General features: G+C 34.6%; 1 protein-coding gene across 4 annotated transcripts in view; it reads left to right on the top strand.

The window, feature by feature from the left end:
• fam184ab (family with sequence similarity 184 member Ab) overlaps positions 1–17,826 on the top strand; it is a 134,940-nt gene that overhangs the window by 70,867 nt on the left and 46,247 nt on the right. For all 4 annotated transcript variants that reach the window (XM_082148186.1, XM_082148185.1, XM_082148188.1 and 1 more), the window contains exons 10-11: positions 2,673–2,823; positions 16,116–16,328. In XM_082148186.1, the coding sequence (XP_082004312.1) occupies positions 2,673–2,823; positions 16,116–16,328 (364 nt within the window). The remainder of the gene's footprint in view (positions 1–2,672; positions 2,824–16,115; positions 16,329–17,826) is intronic.

The raw sequence follows: 17,826 nt of genomic DNA, 5'->3' as shown, positions 1-17,826 counted from the left end.
ATGTGACAAGGAATGAAATGCTAACGGGTTGCTAATGATGCTAACAGACTGCTTTCTGTTGGAATTACAGACTTCCTTGGTTTTGAATCAAATTAAACCAGTGTTATTTTAGTATTATTTTAGTACAATTAGTGCAATTTATTTATATATTATTATAGTGTTTATAATATTTTGAATTATCTTTTATTTTTATGTTTTCATAGAATTTTTCATTGAATTTTATGTGCCTTTCTTCATTTTTATTAGTTTTTGTTTTTAATATTTACACAACTTTTATTTCAGTTTCTAGTATTTTTTTTTATTTTGGTGATCAAAGATGATTTTTAAGGGATACAATTATTGACTACAGGGGGACTTGACTACAGAACTTTTCTAATAGTTATATTTTAATCCATTTCAGCATTATTTCAATTAATGAAAACATGTTTTAATAGTTTTACTTTTAGTTAATAATACTGAATTAAACCTTGTAATTAGGGAGAAAACTGTCTGTTAAGGGTTAAAAAGGTAAGAACTAGCTGAGATATGAAGGGAAGGAAAATATGTAAGAATTCAATGTTTTAGCATGTAGGAGAATATGAAGTTAGCCTAAACATGCAGGATGCATGGAGATATTAAAGCACTGTCAGAGGACAAATGCTTGGCTGACTTTGTGTTGCCAGAGTTGCAAGAGGGTTCGTTCATCATCGGGCCAATCTGTCAGACATCGGCACTTGCGTTTGTACAGTCTTAAACAACCACTGACTTCTTTATCAACACTTGAATTTGCGTTTTGCAATTACGCTCACAGCTGCACCGCACAATGAAGTTCATAAAAACTCCAGATGGATCCTCCCCTTCGAGACAGCGCCGTCTGGATATCGCAAGCAAGCGTGTGCCGAAGTGCAACAAATCAAAACTGTTTATGCGTTTTTTGTTTGCTGGACTGACAGCTTTGCAATGAGATCATTTATGAAGACAAATGGACTCTTCGTAAAGGTACATAAAGGTTATAAAGCCGCGTACAGCAACGTCTACTGAACAGAAGTTCTGCCTAATTCACCACCTCTTGTAATGCACCACATGACTGGATGAGTCAGTTGCAGTGTGTGTGTTTTGTTCTGACTTAGCTATAATTTTGGAGGCAAAACTGCATTAAAATTTCCTCAGATGTCTGAAAACCTCTTGCTATCATACTCTAGACTGAATTGTTTAGAAGAAAGAGGAGTGATGGGTTTGGAACACGACCTGGCTGGATTTGAACCATGTATTTGAAATCTTTCCCTTGTAATTGAGCTTTTTGTCTATTAATTTGTCTATTAATGCATACTTAGAATAATTTTGCGGTGTTACATTCTGTAGTCCATCTAAAAAAAAATATATATTATATTATATTATATTATATTATATTATATTATATTATATTATATTATATTATATTATATTATCCTATACTATTCTATTCTATATTCTATTCTATTCTATTCTATTCTATTATATTATTCTATATTATTTTATATTATATTATATTATATATTATTTGAGAGAATTTTTGTATTTTTAAAAATGTTTTTGTCAGACTGCAGGACCATTTAAAATGAACTTTTACTATTTTAAATGAAGTGAAGGCAAAAAATATGATTTAAAATTGTGAAACATTTAAAAGAAATTATACATATTCAAAGATATTCATAATCCCTTTTACATTTATATAAAATTATCATTTATATTTTCATTGTTCATGTTGACTTGTTTACACTGAATTTCATGTAATCTTTTTCAATTATTCATGAATGTATTATATTGTATTGTATTATATTTAATATATTATATAAATGTATATTACATATAGATACAGTATATATATGTGAAAGAAATTATGCGTTTTTAAAGATATGCATTTTCCCTTTTGCAATTATAGAAATTTGTTATTTATATTTACATCGCTCATGCTGACTGCACCCTGAATAAATACATACATAGTAAATATACATAATATTTTTATATTTATATAGCACCTTGCAAAACCCAATGATGCTTCACAGTAAATAAATGTTCTCTACAGTATATTATCAATTAGAGATTTTTGCCACCAGAAATGATCAGATAATTCAGCATGAGTTAAATCCATTCACGTCTCAGTGCTTATTGCTGTGGTCTCGGGCGGCTTTCAAGGTGCCCAGACCCCCATTACAGCTTCCATTTCCTCTTAAGCAGCAATTTAGACTAATTTCACACCTTTAAAAGGTTTCCGCAGTGTCTCAGAGTGCGTGAGGTACTCAGCGCTGACTGTTATTTGGGCATTTTTAGAACAGTCTGTAGCAGACTTAATAATCATGGATTTAAGCCCAGCTCCACACTCCCATGATGTCCCGCAATTACAGCACATAATGTGGCGGTTAACCTCTTCTGTGACCTCAGAGAAATGTAGGTGCTTTAAAAAGATCCGCGGAGCGTGCGAACGGGGGCCGGCCCATTTAGCAGCCATTAATGATCAACGGACCGCTGTCCCAGTAGAGAGCTTTATTTATGTGGTTTTATATTTAAATGTATGCAACACCAGAAACCAAATCTGTCCTGTTTTTATCAGATTTATTTCAAAAAGTCTCAGCAAAAAAAAACTTTGGTAATGTATAAGCACTAAACAGTATGATCATCATTAGTGTGTATCTTTTGTGTGTGTGTGTCCACAGGCAGGAGTGTAAGAAACTCCGTGAGGAACTGCGTGAAGAGCATGAGGAGAATAAAAGGTCAGCGCTCTCCCAGCTGGCACAGAATAAAGATCAGGAGATGTGCTCCGCCAGAGAGAGCTGGCAGAGGAAGGTGGAGGACCTTCTAGAGCAGGTCAGAGACTCACCAATGCAAATGCTAACACTGCAAACATGGCTGATGTTGAGGCCAGTACGACCACTTTGTGCTACTCAAGAAATGTATTTCATTTAAATCAGTTGAGCAGCTAATGTATATTAATGTAAATAAATAAACACACACACCCTGCAAAAAGTCAAGATTGTGAAACAATTTTTTTTTTTGAAATGATGATCATATCTAATTTACATCTTAAATATGTGACAATCAGGTGCTTAATTATTGCATTTTCAGTTTATTTCTACTTTTTCTATTATATATTTATCAATTTAATTATCAATGTTTTGTTACATTTTTTCAGCAGTGTTACATTGTTACATTTTTATTTTAGTTATAATTTGTTTTATGTTTTAATTGCGTTGTAATTTGTTAATTTATCCTCATGATTATATCATTGTTCAATGATTTTACAGTATATATTTAGGCATTTACCAAGTTTAGGCATTTCATTGTGGATTTTCTCAATTGATTTATCAATATTGCAAGTTAAGATTGAGTGGACCCCATAGAATCTCAATGTGCATACTTCTACAGAGTACAGAAAATTGTGGTCAGTAAGATTTATTTTAATGAAATTAATACTTTTATTCAGCATGGACTCAGTTTGGACTCTATTTCAAAACAATGCTGTTCTTTTGAACTTTCTATTCATCAAAGAATAAAAAAAATAAAAAATAAATAAAAGATTGTATCATGGTTTCCACAACAATATTAAACAGCACAACTGTTTTCAACATTGATAATAATAATAAATGCTTCTTGAGAAGCAAATCATCACATTAGAATGATTTCTGAAGGATCATGTGACACTGAAGACTGGAGTAATGACGCTGAAAATCCAGCTTTGACATCACAGGAATAAATTACATTTTACAATATATTCAAAAGAAAAACAGGAATTTTAAATTGTACGATTTTTCCACAATATTTTACTGTTTTTAATCAAATAAATGCAGCTTTGTAGCCTGGTTAAAACCAGACCATTCTCAATAGTAACTGAGTTATGGTCTGGCAAAGCTCCATAGACAAATCATTTCCAAAGGGGCGACACCAACGGACGTCGCTCAAATGCCTCTCGGCGCAATTGGATAGACATAAAACTCCAAAAACCAATCAGAGCGTCATGTGTAAAGCCATATGCTGCGTCCCAATTCGCCTAAGTTACACTACGCCATAAAAGTACTCTTTTTGTGGAGAAAATGTATTTACTTTTGAATGTGTAGCAAAAAAGTAGGCAACTTTTGGACATACTACTTCATCATCTTTATCGGACGGATCTGTCGCGTGCATCCCGTCATGTAAACTGCCCTGTCAATCATCTTGTCACAGTTAAAATCCTCTATTAAATCTAATTTAATTTCCTACCGTTTCGGAGAGAAATGTAGTAACACGTTCATCTGCCAGTGGGTCTTTCATGGAGACTGTCCTCATGTGTTTGCAATTTGAATATAATAATGCTGCATTTAAAAGTTGGTGCGTTGGTTCACCAACGGAGTGGGCGTCGCTCAAATGCCTCTGGGCACAATTGGATAGGCTAGACCTAAAACCAATCAGAGTGATCGTCATTGTGTAAAGCCCGCCTCAACGTTTCTGATTGGTGCCGCGATTTCCACGGCATGGAAATGGCCTTGAATGAGCTCTTTGCCAGACTACTTGTAGAGCAAATCTAAATTTGCCGGAAGTTGTCTGGGTTTTCCCAGGCTAGCAGCTTTGGTGAGCGTAAGACACTTTTTTCAAAACATTAAAAAATCTCACCTTCCACAAACGTTTGAATAGTACTGTACTTTTAAGCAAGAGTATTAAACAATCCTCTGTTTGATTGAGCATCCTGTCCAGACTAACACAGCAACTTAACCAGGCATAACCAGTTATTTAAATCTGGTGTGGCACTGTGTGTTTATTTGACCAATGGCAGATGAAGGGAGTGTACAGAAAATACCTCATATTGTTTTTTGCAGTTCTGTTGTAAAGCCTGTGGCAGAGAAATTGCACAGTTCATCTTAATAGTGATAAAAGACTACATGCAAACCTACTGTAAGCCAGACAAACAAGTCAATATGGGGAATACATGTTTTAATAAACTGCAAACCCCAACGACACTTTTTAAATGGATAAAAGCATCAGTGAAATACAACAGCAGTGGAAAATCTAGCCCTCATCCACACTTTAATATTAAGAGTTATTGCAGATGTATCCTTGGGTTACCCTCTGTGCAGTTTTCATATGCTGAACACTCACTACTGCATTTATACTGTACAGACAGGAAGTACACAGAGCTCATTTTATTTTTGCAATCAACATTGTATGATTTGATTTATTCTAAATAAAAGAATGGCCCTGAAACCAAAAATTGCCCAAGAAAGTCATTTTATCGAACTCTTTCAGAACTGTTTTTCATTGTTGAAGCTGGCTGTTATTTTGAGAAGAGCTATATGCATGCAGAGCTGCTAAATGGACAAAATATGAGATGGGAAGAAACAAATATATTTCAATGCTTTTGTGTTCTCTCGCAAAAGTTTAGCATTTCCCCTCACAAAACATTTGTGCTTGCTTGCAAAGAGCTCTGTGTTCTCTGTGGGGGAATGCAAAACATTTACGAGAGAACACAAAACCATTGAGATATCATTTTTTCATCCTGTCTAATATTTTTTTTCCATCACCATGTCCCTTTAGGGGCTCCGTAGTTACATACACAGAGCCCTGATAAAAAATGATCAGTGCATTTATTGAACTTAACTCTCCCCTTCTTTGAAAATCCAATGGAATTAGTATGTCAGACAGGTGTTTATGGCTATTGTCATTGGGCTTTTAATGGAAAGCAATATGCAAACTGGGATTTAGCCCTTGTCTTATTCATTCCTACGACTAGTCTAGTACAGTGTCTACTACTGAGAATTATATTGCTTCTTCAACTGCTACTGCGTCTATGGATATTACACCATTTCATTTATCTCTTATATTCTTTATTTCGGGTTTGTGATGGTTTCACAATAATCAAGGACACATTATAACTAGCAAATGAGTCGATTTGCTATTAAACTGCAGGGTTATGTGATATACAGTGCTCGCCAATCAGATATTCTCTAGATGCCTATAATAATTAATAATATTCAGCTTTAATCACAAGATTATGATGGAATCCGGCAGATATTCATTAGCTCCGTTTCACTGATCCTCCTGGCGTCTGCACTTTGTTTTATAGCTAATTATTTTTCCATGGTCTATTTGTCCTCGTCTATGGGAAAAAGAAAACGGGCTGGAAAATGGCACAGCGACGAAAACATTTCAAACTCTCAGTTTGAGACCTCAGTTTCAGAATCCACTTAAAAGCGCAGGAACCTCAGGCAAGCACCGCTATTGTTTTTTTAGAGCATAGAGCACAAGTCTTCCCCACCATTCAAGCTACGCAAGTTATTGATGCCATAAATCGTGCGGTGTATTGAGAAGAGGAGTGCTGTTACGTTTCTAAGCATTCAGTCTTGCGGTTTTTGCATCGCTTGAAGGAGAGACCCCGAGGACATCTAGAAAGGAGAATATCAGAGACTTGGCGATGGGCTCTTTTGAACTGAACCAGTAACAACCACCCACATCATCTTAGCAATATGTAGCAAGTTTTGGATAGGCAAGCACCGTTTCTTTTACACATTTGTAGATTTGATTGTTTCATGTTAGCCCATGCCCATTATTATGAGAGATAACATGCCTCTGTTCACAATCTTTATATTTTAACTTTATTTTAATTAATTAATTTTAATATATCACTGCTGATCACTTTTGGGGTAATGCAATGTTACAATATTGTGTTTCAGCTCTTCTTTGGGAATGTGATACTTGGCTTGCCAACCATTTTAACTAACCAACTAACTATAAATATTGAGTTATTAAGTTAGTTAGTAGATAGTTAGTCCCAACTTAGGGTGAACACTCTTTTTGCAAGACTTTCACACACCCAAATGTTACAAAAATGTATCTTTTTATTTTTCATTAAATTTTTTATACCTGTGAGCTCAACAACAGAGAAAACCCATTGCTACTTAGAGTCAGCTCTCATATTGAGTTATTTTTTTCCACTACAAATATTTACTACAGTCGGATATAATTCATTCAGATTTAGTTTTGCTTACCAGCTGTATTTTGACATTTTTAAAACACATCTCAGGTCAGCTGAAAATAAAACATTACTTGCAACACGTTACCCTTGAGACGACAACTTTTCTAAAGCCCCCTTTTTTATTTTCAGCTTCATTGTATAATTTGTCTCCTTTCATCATGAACTTCATTGTTTTATTTACTAGTACATGTGTGCAGAGTGTTTTGCTGGCAACCGAGACCTCTTTCTTTCTCAGAGCTCTAAATGTGTCAGAGCAAGTCTTGCTGCAGTGGCAAGATCCGTAGAGCTTATTGGAGAAGCGATTTCCACCACTACAGAAATGTCCTCAGCCTCACCCATCAGCTCTCTCCAGTGCACTAGATGCATCAAAGTGAAGCACCAGACCTCCATGCACCGCTTTTCTGTTCACATTATTGTTAGTGGTGCTTGCTGAGGACAATCAATCATATACAATTAAGTGTTAGTTATCTGGACAACATTTTGGCATACCTCATCCAAAATGAATGCTACAGATGTGAATGATGCCTCAAATTGTGCAGCTTATTGAGGTGTTAATAATTTTTCTACACTACCTATCATCCAAGGGAAACAGATTATCTTAAAAGAACAGAAAGCGTAGGTTCTGTTCATCGGATGTTGATTGGACGGAGGCAGATCTGAATGCGAGCTTGTTGTGGATTGTAATAAAGAGGCGGGGTTTATGCAGACTATATGTTTGGAGAAGACATATCACCAGAGACAAGTCTGACGTTTCACCGGAAGATCCGATTTAAATAATTTTCTTCTTCATTTTCACTCCTTCATTTTCTTAAAAATAAAGAGGTTACTATACGGTGAGGCAACTTGAAATGGAGGTTATAATGGAAGCCAGTTTTTGGAGTTTTTGAAAAGCATTAATATGAAGCTTACATTTTTATAAAAGCATTTACGTACATTTTTCTGTTAAAACGGGTTTTATTTGAGCTGTTTAAATCATAATTTTTACAGTAGTTTTATTTATTATGGCAGTTTGTTATTATAATATATATGTATTATGTATAATTTTTATTAATATTTTAAATTGATTTTTAAGTCTTCTTTTAAAATGATTTCTTTTGTTATTTTGTGATTTTTATTTTACAAATATTACTATTCATTTTTAATTTATTTAATTTATTATTTTTGTTTATTTCCAATTAGTAATTTTAGTCATTTCAGTTAGTTGCCAAGGCAACATTTTGTGGTGTATTGAAAGAAAGAGGCGATTATGATTGGTGAAGTCGAACATTTGTTACCATAGAGAAGTCTGTCGTTTCAACGGAATTATGAGGTCTGGAAAAATATTAAACAATGAAACGTACACACAGATGAATAATTTACAAAAAAAATAAATAACATGCACTTAGAAAATAGATATGTTTGAAATTTTCATTTCTTTCTGACTTTTGGACCTGTTAGACCGAAAACTGAGATTGAAAAATCTTCTCATATCTCTTTTTTAATTTCCATCAATGTACAGTAGAAAGTTTCCATGTTGGGGCCCCTGGGGGCCATCAACATGTCTCAGCACTAGAATATAATTAAGGCTTTTTGTCAGCAGAACTGTGCAAAGAAGTTTTGCACTTGCAAGCACCTTTCATTTCCTCAAATGTGAAAAATTAGTTTTCACATAACAACAACATTCATCTTTTTGTCAGTGTCAGCAGCACAACAGCTGTGATATGAGCAGCGATATCCCGGTCATATTGGAATCGCTTCCAGCCGGCTCGAAAATGAAATAATTAGCTGATGCGACGACAAGCTCAGTATCGGTTTATTGTGTCCACAAGTGTTGGCGGGAAAGATGCGGTCAGTTGGTTTTCACAAGTCGATTAGTTGATTTCTAATCAACTCTGTCATAAGAGGCGACTAGCTAGCAGGTCAACGAGTGGGCCGGAGTGACTGAAAGCTCCAGCTCTAACATATCGATTGGTGCCGATGTCTGACTTCTCAACTCGTCCCAGACTGAGTCCTAATTCAGTCCTTGTAGACTTGGCTGCTAGACACAAGTTCACACTCACACTCACAGCTCTATCCGCTGAGGGAAACTAGAGCCAATGTGTGTTTGCACACACAAGCCTGCTAACAGTGTGTGGAAATAGAAATGGCATGACTGTAAAAATGAATGAAGATTTCTAATCGCTGCTATCTGTTCTTACAGTCTTTACATGGAGCATGTTTTGCAGTTTAGCCAAGTAGTAGTGCTTGCTAAGTGAAGCTTGACAATTACTATTGCTTTTAAGGGATATACTTTAAGGAATATTCCAGGTTCAATATACATTAAAGGGATAGTTCACTTTGAAATTAATTTTTGGTATGTTTTAGCTTACATCAAGGGCATCCAAGATGTAGGTGTCTTTTTTTCCGCAGTAGTTTCAATTTTGATATTTTTACCTCTTATACGCAGCCATGTCGAAGTGATCTGATCTGACGTGTACGCAGACTGGTGCATAGATATATACAGATGGTGGACAACCAGAATGAGACTTTTACCGCCGCCGTTCCCGCGGCGGCAAAATTGGGATGTGTATTTGCTGCCTTTTACCGCTGAGTGGCGCTGTAATCACAGACTTTGAAAAGTGTCAGTTTATTCTCTTTATGACGTAATCTTCCGCGGCAGTAATCTGAGCTGAGGTCACAGATAAATTCAAGATAAATATTGTGGTTAAACGAATTCAAATTCATTAAATTTAAACAAAGTAGACACACGTTAACATTGTGTGCCCAGTTTTTCTATAATTTAGAAAGGCTATGTCAATAGGTTACTTGTCATTTACCTCGTGTTATTTTAATGTGTTTGTAGATTTATTAACTGAAACATAACAGTGAAATAAATTAAAATAATTTACCGTAAAATTAAACATTTTCAGGACTCGCAGTTACTAACCGATGTTCTTACTAGGTCTTATATTCACTTACTTTGTTATATTCAGAATTAAATAGGCTTACATGTTGTTATGATTATCAATTGAATTCTTTAATAAATAATCAACCACAATGCCTATTACTGCCGCAGCAAAAATAAACCAGTCGAATTTCAAAGTCGTTCGCGAAATGACTATACCGGGTAGCGCAAGTAAGTTTCCTATCTGTTTATTTAAAAAAAAAAAAAAAAAAATTTTTTCATTATTTGAACAAAAATGAGACTGATTGAATATGTAAAAATATAAACAGACAAAGCAGAGAATAAAACAAACTTTTAGGGAAAAAATATAGGCCTATTATGCTACAACAGAATTGGTTAACATTAACGAAAGCAAAATATGTAAACATACATTTCAAACAAAATAAAACAAAACAAATTTGTGGCCGAGTGGTAGGCTATAACTTACGTTTCAATAATTCAGATGACAAGGGGTTCAAATCCCGAACAAACATGGGCTACTTTTTTATTATTAATGCAGAGAGATTTGATAGTTCTAAAATATTGCTACACTATATTGTTTTTTTTCTCCTATAGCCTATATTAAATATTTTATATTTATAAAATAAAATTACCATTAATTTCCATTTTACATTAGGGACAATTTTTATCCAACAGAATGGCTGAATTAACATCTACATAATAATAATAATAATAATAATAAACAGCACAAGGTCTTGTAAAAACACTTTTTTTTTTCGACACATAATTTCGAGACAGTAAATTGCCAATGTTAAAAAAATGAAAAGAATATAACAAACTTTTAAAACAGAGAAAATAGTAGACCTAGGCTATTCAGGCGATGGTCAATGCATTAACAATAGCCTCTCGGAGCTTCGAACGATCTGAGATCGAATCTCAATGTAGCTAACAGTGTTTATGTTTTTCCGTTCTTGATGCTTAAATATGCATCTGTTTATTAAAGTCAATCATCTTGTTTAATTATCAATTGTACATTACAACATAAATTTGCTACATTCCAGTTGAGCCGCTGCAAAGACGACACATATGATCTGATGAAGGAAGACTGTCAGCCGATTGCACCAGAAAATGAAGATGATGAAGCTCGTCTTTAATCTGCTAAATTATTTTTGTTGTGTGTGTGAATCATTCACGAGATTGAGATGACTGACAGTTATACCCGGCCATAGCAACGGAAGACATTTTTCAAAACAGATCGAACAAATCAGAAAAATACTTTCAATACAGTATTGCTTTCAATTAAAAAATAAACAATGAAAATGTAAAAGAAAAAGAAAATTAATTAAGTTTGAAAATCCATCGCACATTTCAAGGTACGAATAAAGTGTCGGGACAGTTTATTTATTTAAACAGGGTTGCATCTATAGAGTTTATTCCCTTTGTGATGCAAAATAAGAAACACAGAATCTTATTCTTGCAACATTTAAAATTTCTATTGTCAAAGAAATTGCAGCTAAATTAAAAAATTAAAACGGTACAAAACGAAAAAAGTTCAAAGCAACATAAATTAAGAACAGGCGTTTTTCTTTGCCTCTCTCGCGCTGGATATTTTTTTAGTAAGTTTGGTCTCCCTCACTGCGCGCGCGGGTCTTTCTCGAAATTAAGCATTTCAGCGTAAAAAAACACCATACAGCTGATAATAGGCTACTGTATGTCGCTGTGTGTCATCCACACAAATCACGAAAGAAAAAAACTGTAACAAATAGCCTGTGTTGCTTCAAAGATAAAGCATGCCTTGCTGAATTCACCTTACAATAAAACGAGGTGGGTCGCGAATTAAAGAGCTCTGTATCTGCTAAATTGAAATTGTGTGTGGAAAACCTTTAAATACAATCAATAAAACTACAATATTTATAATTTAATAAGATATAGGGCCTACATATGGACTTTTTGAGATTTTGAGATTAATCCTTAAAAGAATTTTGCCTTTGCCTGCTCATCAGGCTCAGGCTGGCTCCGACACTCTCCATATGAAAGACGGAACATTAACACCTCTGTCCTGCACCCCCACGATAAAGCAACTATTGCCTTCTCCAAACCCCCCACAGGCTAGCTGAGTTTGCAAAACAAAACAAAGAGTTTGCCACTCGTCGTGGTGTGCCAAAACACTTAATTATTAACTTCAATATTTCATTCAAAACAATCTCAAAACGCTTTGTGACATTTTGAAAAGCCGTGGATGCATTACTGACACTGGAACCATGAACGCAACAGAATAGCCTACTGGTTCTGATTTTATTGTTTGTCGTTTAAACGTCATATATATATATATATATATATATATTATATACATAATTATAGGCCTATATATACATTTTTTTTAACAGAACTGCTTTTGAAATTACGATTGGAATTATTATAGGCTACAGAAGTAAAGTCATTGTATAATATTTGTTCCTTAGTGTAAAATGGAAATGCATGGTGATTTTATTTTGTAAATTGGCTATAAGCAAAAAACTATGTTTTAGAACTAGACAAATCTCTCTGCATCAACAATAGACTATAAAATGCATTAATAGGCTAATATAAAAATATCAGTAGTCCAAGTTAGTTCGGGATTCGAAACCGTGTCATCTAAATGATCGTAACGTAAGTTCAACCACTCGGCATGGCCGACATGGCCTAACGTTCCAGTGTGTGTTCGCTCACACGAGCGAGAAGCGCTCTTCATTCAAATGAACGCGCCGCCACGTTTGTCGAACACTAATTCAACATGCCAGAATAAAACCTGGCTTTAGAACAATGCATAGCGCCACTCGTCGTGGTGTGCCAAAAAATTTACAATAATTTAGTTTCATTTATTTCAGTGTTAATGTTTGAGTTAAAAAAAATTCTCTACAAATTATATTAACACAAAGTTGGCTATAAGAATCCTTTATAGGCTACGTAAAAAAGCAAAGGGCTTACAGTCTTAACATTTAGGCTACTTTGCTTAAATTCGATACATTTATTTTCAGTAGGGCCTAATAAATTTGTAGGGATGTAATTTCAGTATGCTTTACCAACGCTATGTATTCAATTAAAGTTCCAAGAGGTCTGGTCTCTATATTTCCTTCCCAGCTGACACTAATATGCAAGTGCACAGCAAAAATCACAACTTGTGCTTGCTGCGAACGCAAGTTATTTAAGGTGTCTCAACTGTACACAGTCTACCCTACAGTGTGAATTCGTTACAAGGTTGCATTTAATTAAATTAATGTGCAGCAATTTGTACAAATAGAGTCTATAGGCCTACTATACTGTTGTAGCCATTAAATAATCTCATTTAGTATCATATTTGTTAAAATATTATAATGTTTTTTTTTTCCATCTATGTTGAATATGAAAAGTGAACAGCACGAGTAAGATAGGATGCATTATATCGAGAGATGGATATGGAGTGGGTCAGACATGATTTTGACCACTTCATTAAGTTTTGTTTAGTAGAAAACCTTTCTTTAAAGTGAATTTCGTTTTCTATAAATTGTATCTTAATTTTAATACATTTTTCATCAACCAATTGCTGGATTTAATAAGTAAGAGAAGCAAATATAACAGACACTAATCATGGAGGCGCCCGCGCGGTCACTTGCATTGCACGTCAGCTGGAGCGCATCTCATCCTCCTAACTTAACGAAACTCAGCGTATGCCTCACACAGACATGATAAATACATCAAATACACAAAGCTTGAAATGTCTTCAAACAAAATAATTCAAAACGAAAAGAAAAAGGCTACTCTCTGATTATGTCTTTATGTGCATTTCTCTCTAGGTGCGTTCACTACAAATATGGCGATCGTCAACTTCATCTTTGCAGTCGACACTGTCAGAAAACACTAGTTTATTGATAAAAATCAATGCACGCATCACCGGATTTACAAATACACATCTTGCTTGTTGCACGCACACATATTATGTCGAAAAAACGAAATATTATTTTGAAATAACATTATTATTAATAATAGCCTACATCTTTTAGAATATTTGATTAAATGCTGATTGTTGCGGCTTGTTCAATTGAATAAAATGAAAACTTTAATTGTGATAATTAAAATAATTGAAAATTAAATATTTAGTGGCCAAGTTTTGCTAATTTATTATATAGGCTATTATATGCCTATTGCCTATATTAAGTAGGTCATATTAAGACAAGGCATATATTAAGTTATTTTAGCTGTTATGAGAAAAATAAATCTAACGAAATCTAAAATCTAAATCTAATAAATCTAAAACAAAATTCTAACGCCAATTCAACATGCCAGAATAAAACCTTATTTTTGAACAATGCGTAACGCCACTCGGCCTGGTGTGCCAAAACACTACATTTTAAACTTCAATGTTTAATTCAAAACAATCTCAAAACGCGTTGTGACATTTTTTTAAAGCAGTAACCTAGCCTATATACATTAAGGGCATTGAAACCAGGATCTTAACTAAAACGCGTTCCGCGTAATCTCTCAAAAATTATGCCTAACTACTCCATGTATTTTTTTTTTTTAAGGACTGCTTTTGAAATCACTATAAATTACTATGCAATTGTATCGCTCACGAGAGCTCTTCATTTATCTAATTCCTCAATAGAATAGTAAAAATATTCAGCGTCATTGCTCCTAATATCGTCTCTATTTTTAACTTTTGATTCTATTTTTTCAGTTCTAAAATTGATTCTATCTTTGGTTCTATTCTGTTGTAGCCTAATAGGCCTATTTAATGAAAAATATGCCTATTAGGCTCAGGGTTTTATATTTAACCCACTTACATTTTAAAATACGGCAATTGCTGCTGTTTTGCACAATGTCCCTTTGCGCCACCTGGCGGTCATTTTGGGAACGACTTTGAAATGCGGCTGGTTTATTTTTGCCGCGGTGATTTCGCCGCGGCAGCTGGCGCGGCGGTAATAGGCATTCTGGTTGTCCACCATCTGTACACTAGATGTCGCCTTAAAGACATTCGTTCCAATGAACTGCCGTAGACAAGGCGGCATCTAGTGTGTATATATCTATGCACCAGTCTGCGTACAAGTCAGATCAGATCACTTCGACATGGCTGTGTATAAGAGGTAAAAACTATATAAATACTGTTCGTTTTCTCACACAAACCGCTCGTTTCGTGTCTTAGGCCATCAGTGTGTACTTACGATGGGGAATTGTTTAATTTGGACGACGGGGAATTGTTTTAATTTGGACTCTGTGCTTATGTTTTGAGATAATGACCATAGACCTGCATTATATGACTGACAGACAAGAACGGTTTGACCTAAAAATATCAAAATTTAAACTGCTGCGGAAAAAAAAGACACCTACATCTTGGATGCCCTTGAGGTAAGCTAAAACATACCAAAAATTAATTTCAAAGTGAACTATCCCTTTAAGCTTAATCAACAGCATTTGTGGCATTATTTTGATTACCACCAAAATAATTTAGACTCATCCCTCATTTTAAGGTTACTGTATGGTGAAGAAACTTACAATGGGGCCAACTTTTGGAGGTTTTTAGAAGCATAAATGAGAAGATTACAATTTTATACAAGCACTAATATACATCTTTTTGTTTCACTGTATATTATTTTATCTGTAAAACTGTTTAAATCATCATTTTTTACAGTTTTTTTATGGTTTAGGGTCAGTTGGTTATCATCAGTGTCATTATAGTATTATTTATATTTTTAATAATATTTTGAATTAGCTTTTGTTTTTATATTTTCCATTTTCTTTCATTTCCAATTTTTTTTTTTTGTCATTTTCTTATGTTCTTTTGTCATTTTCTTATTATTTTTTTATATGTGTGACCCTGGATCACAAAACCAGTCACATGTCGCACGGGTATATTTAGGCAATAGCCAATTGCATGGGTCAAAATTATAGATTTTTCTTTTATGCCAAAAATCATTAGGATATTAACTAAAGATCATGTTCCATGAAGATATTTTGTAAATTTCCTACCGTAAATATATAAAACATTTAAATTTGTGAGTGAATGCAGCATAATCATGAACATAATTGGACAACATTAAAGGCGATTTTCTCAATGTTTCGATTTTTTTGCTCCCTCAGATTCCAGATTTTCAAATAGTTGTATCTCAGCCAAATATTGTCCTATCCTGATAAACCATACATCAATGGAAAGCTTATTCATGTGATGTATAAATCTCAATTTAAAAAAATTGACCTATTTGACTGGTTTTGTGGTCCAGGGTCATAGCCTGTAAATTTAACTGCAAAGTTTCTTGATTCTTTTTTTTTTTCTGTGTGCAGATTTCCTTGCTGAAACAGAGCCTTGAGATGCAGCTTTCCCAGTCCCAGCATTCCCTCCAGCAGCTGCAGGCCCAGTTCAGTCAGGAGCGAGAGCACCTGGGCCAGCAGCTGCAGGAGATGGAGCTGGAGCATCAGCGCAGGGAGCAGCGGATGAGGGAGGCTCACTGCTGTGCTGTACAGGACATGCAGGAGACGCGCCAGCACGACCTCAAGGTAACAGATTCTGCCACCCGTGTCCCCCTCTGACCTGTATGTGTGCGCTCTTATCTTTCCTTTCACCTCTTGGCTCTCTGTTATTTGAGTTTTGATAGCTCTTGTCCACATACACTCTTATCTCAGCTTCAGACAACTCTCCCCACGGACTGTCTGATCTATGCTATTTTTGACAAAAAAAATGTATTGATATATTTTTAGTTTATGTTTTGAAATGGCATTGTGCATAGGGGGCCAGATGTAACTTAATATTACTGAATATAAATATTTCTCACTGACCAAGAAACTGTGTTTTACACTTCTTTAAAGTTAGCAAGTTGCAATAGTCTTTTCTACCCTATTGTGACATGCGTATATCCGAGTTGAACTGCTTTTTGAACAAGGAAAAAATCTAGGACAGGACTTTATTTTGTCCATGGTGAATTGATTGGATAGTTGGATGGTTGTGCTTTGCTATTGGTCAATCTCATGTGAGTGACAGGTTGTCCCGCCCCCGTGCCAGTAAACATGTCATCAGAGATGAGAAGAGATGTCGCTGCAAGAGGGAGGGGAAGTTATTTTAATTAAGGTTTACGAGGGCACATATATATATATATATATATATATATATATATATATATATATATATATATATATATATATATATATATATATACACAAACTCAATGCAAACTCAGAATATTATGCAAACCTGCAATTAAATATATTAAATTACACAAATATACTTTATGTATTTAATCTCACTTTATTAGCCAATGTCTTTGCTGCGGACCTTTGATGATCCAATATAGCCATTCTAATTAGCAAAAATTACTTCAGTTAAGCATCAAATTAATTAATTTATTAGTAAGAGTGTTGAACTTTCTTCCCCGCGTCCTATTCTTCTTCAATTCAGAATGGCAGAACAGCAAGCTCAGTCCATGTGAGAAAAAATAACATAACACTTCTTTCCATAAAAAGTAACCAAGTGATGCAATTCGGGTTTTTGGGTTTTTTTTTAAGGAGTAACGCAATATTGTAATGCATTACTTTAAAAAGTAACTTTCCCCAACACTGTTTCTATTTCATTACAGTTTTACCTTTGTATTTTTGTCATTATGACGAAAGGATTAACTTTTACACCCGGGGTATAAAAATCTGTTTCTGTCGGTCCAATCACAAGTTGTCTAGAGTAGACTGTTTGTATGGCTTTGGATTTAATTGTTTGTTTCTCTTACATCAGCTAGCATTAGACTAAATTGTTACAGTTTGACTTAAACCATGTATCATGTTGCAGTTTCTTTGTGAAAGCACTTGCCACCGATGAGTTTTTTTATTTGTTTAAATAAACTTGTTTTATTTGCCCGCCAAAGTCATTTTTATGTGTATCTGGTGCTTAGCGAGTATCAGTTTTCAGTCTTTGTGGATTGTGGATGAGACTTTATTTGGACAGTCTGACTACATGAGACCACATTGACTCCAACCTTCAGTTGCTGTGGAAGCTCTTATACAGAGGCAA

This window comes from Leuciscus leuciscus (assembly GCF_965113295.1).
Source record: "Leuciscus leuciscus genome assembly, chromosome: 19".
Lineage (NCBI taxonomy): Eukaryota > Metazoa > Chordata > Actinopteri > Cypriniformes > Leuciscidae > Leuciscus > Leuciscus leuciscus.
The sequence above is the reverse complement of the archived record's forward strand: the minus strand, read 5'-3'. Positions and strand labels throughout refer to the sequence as shown.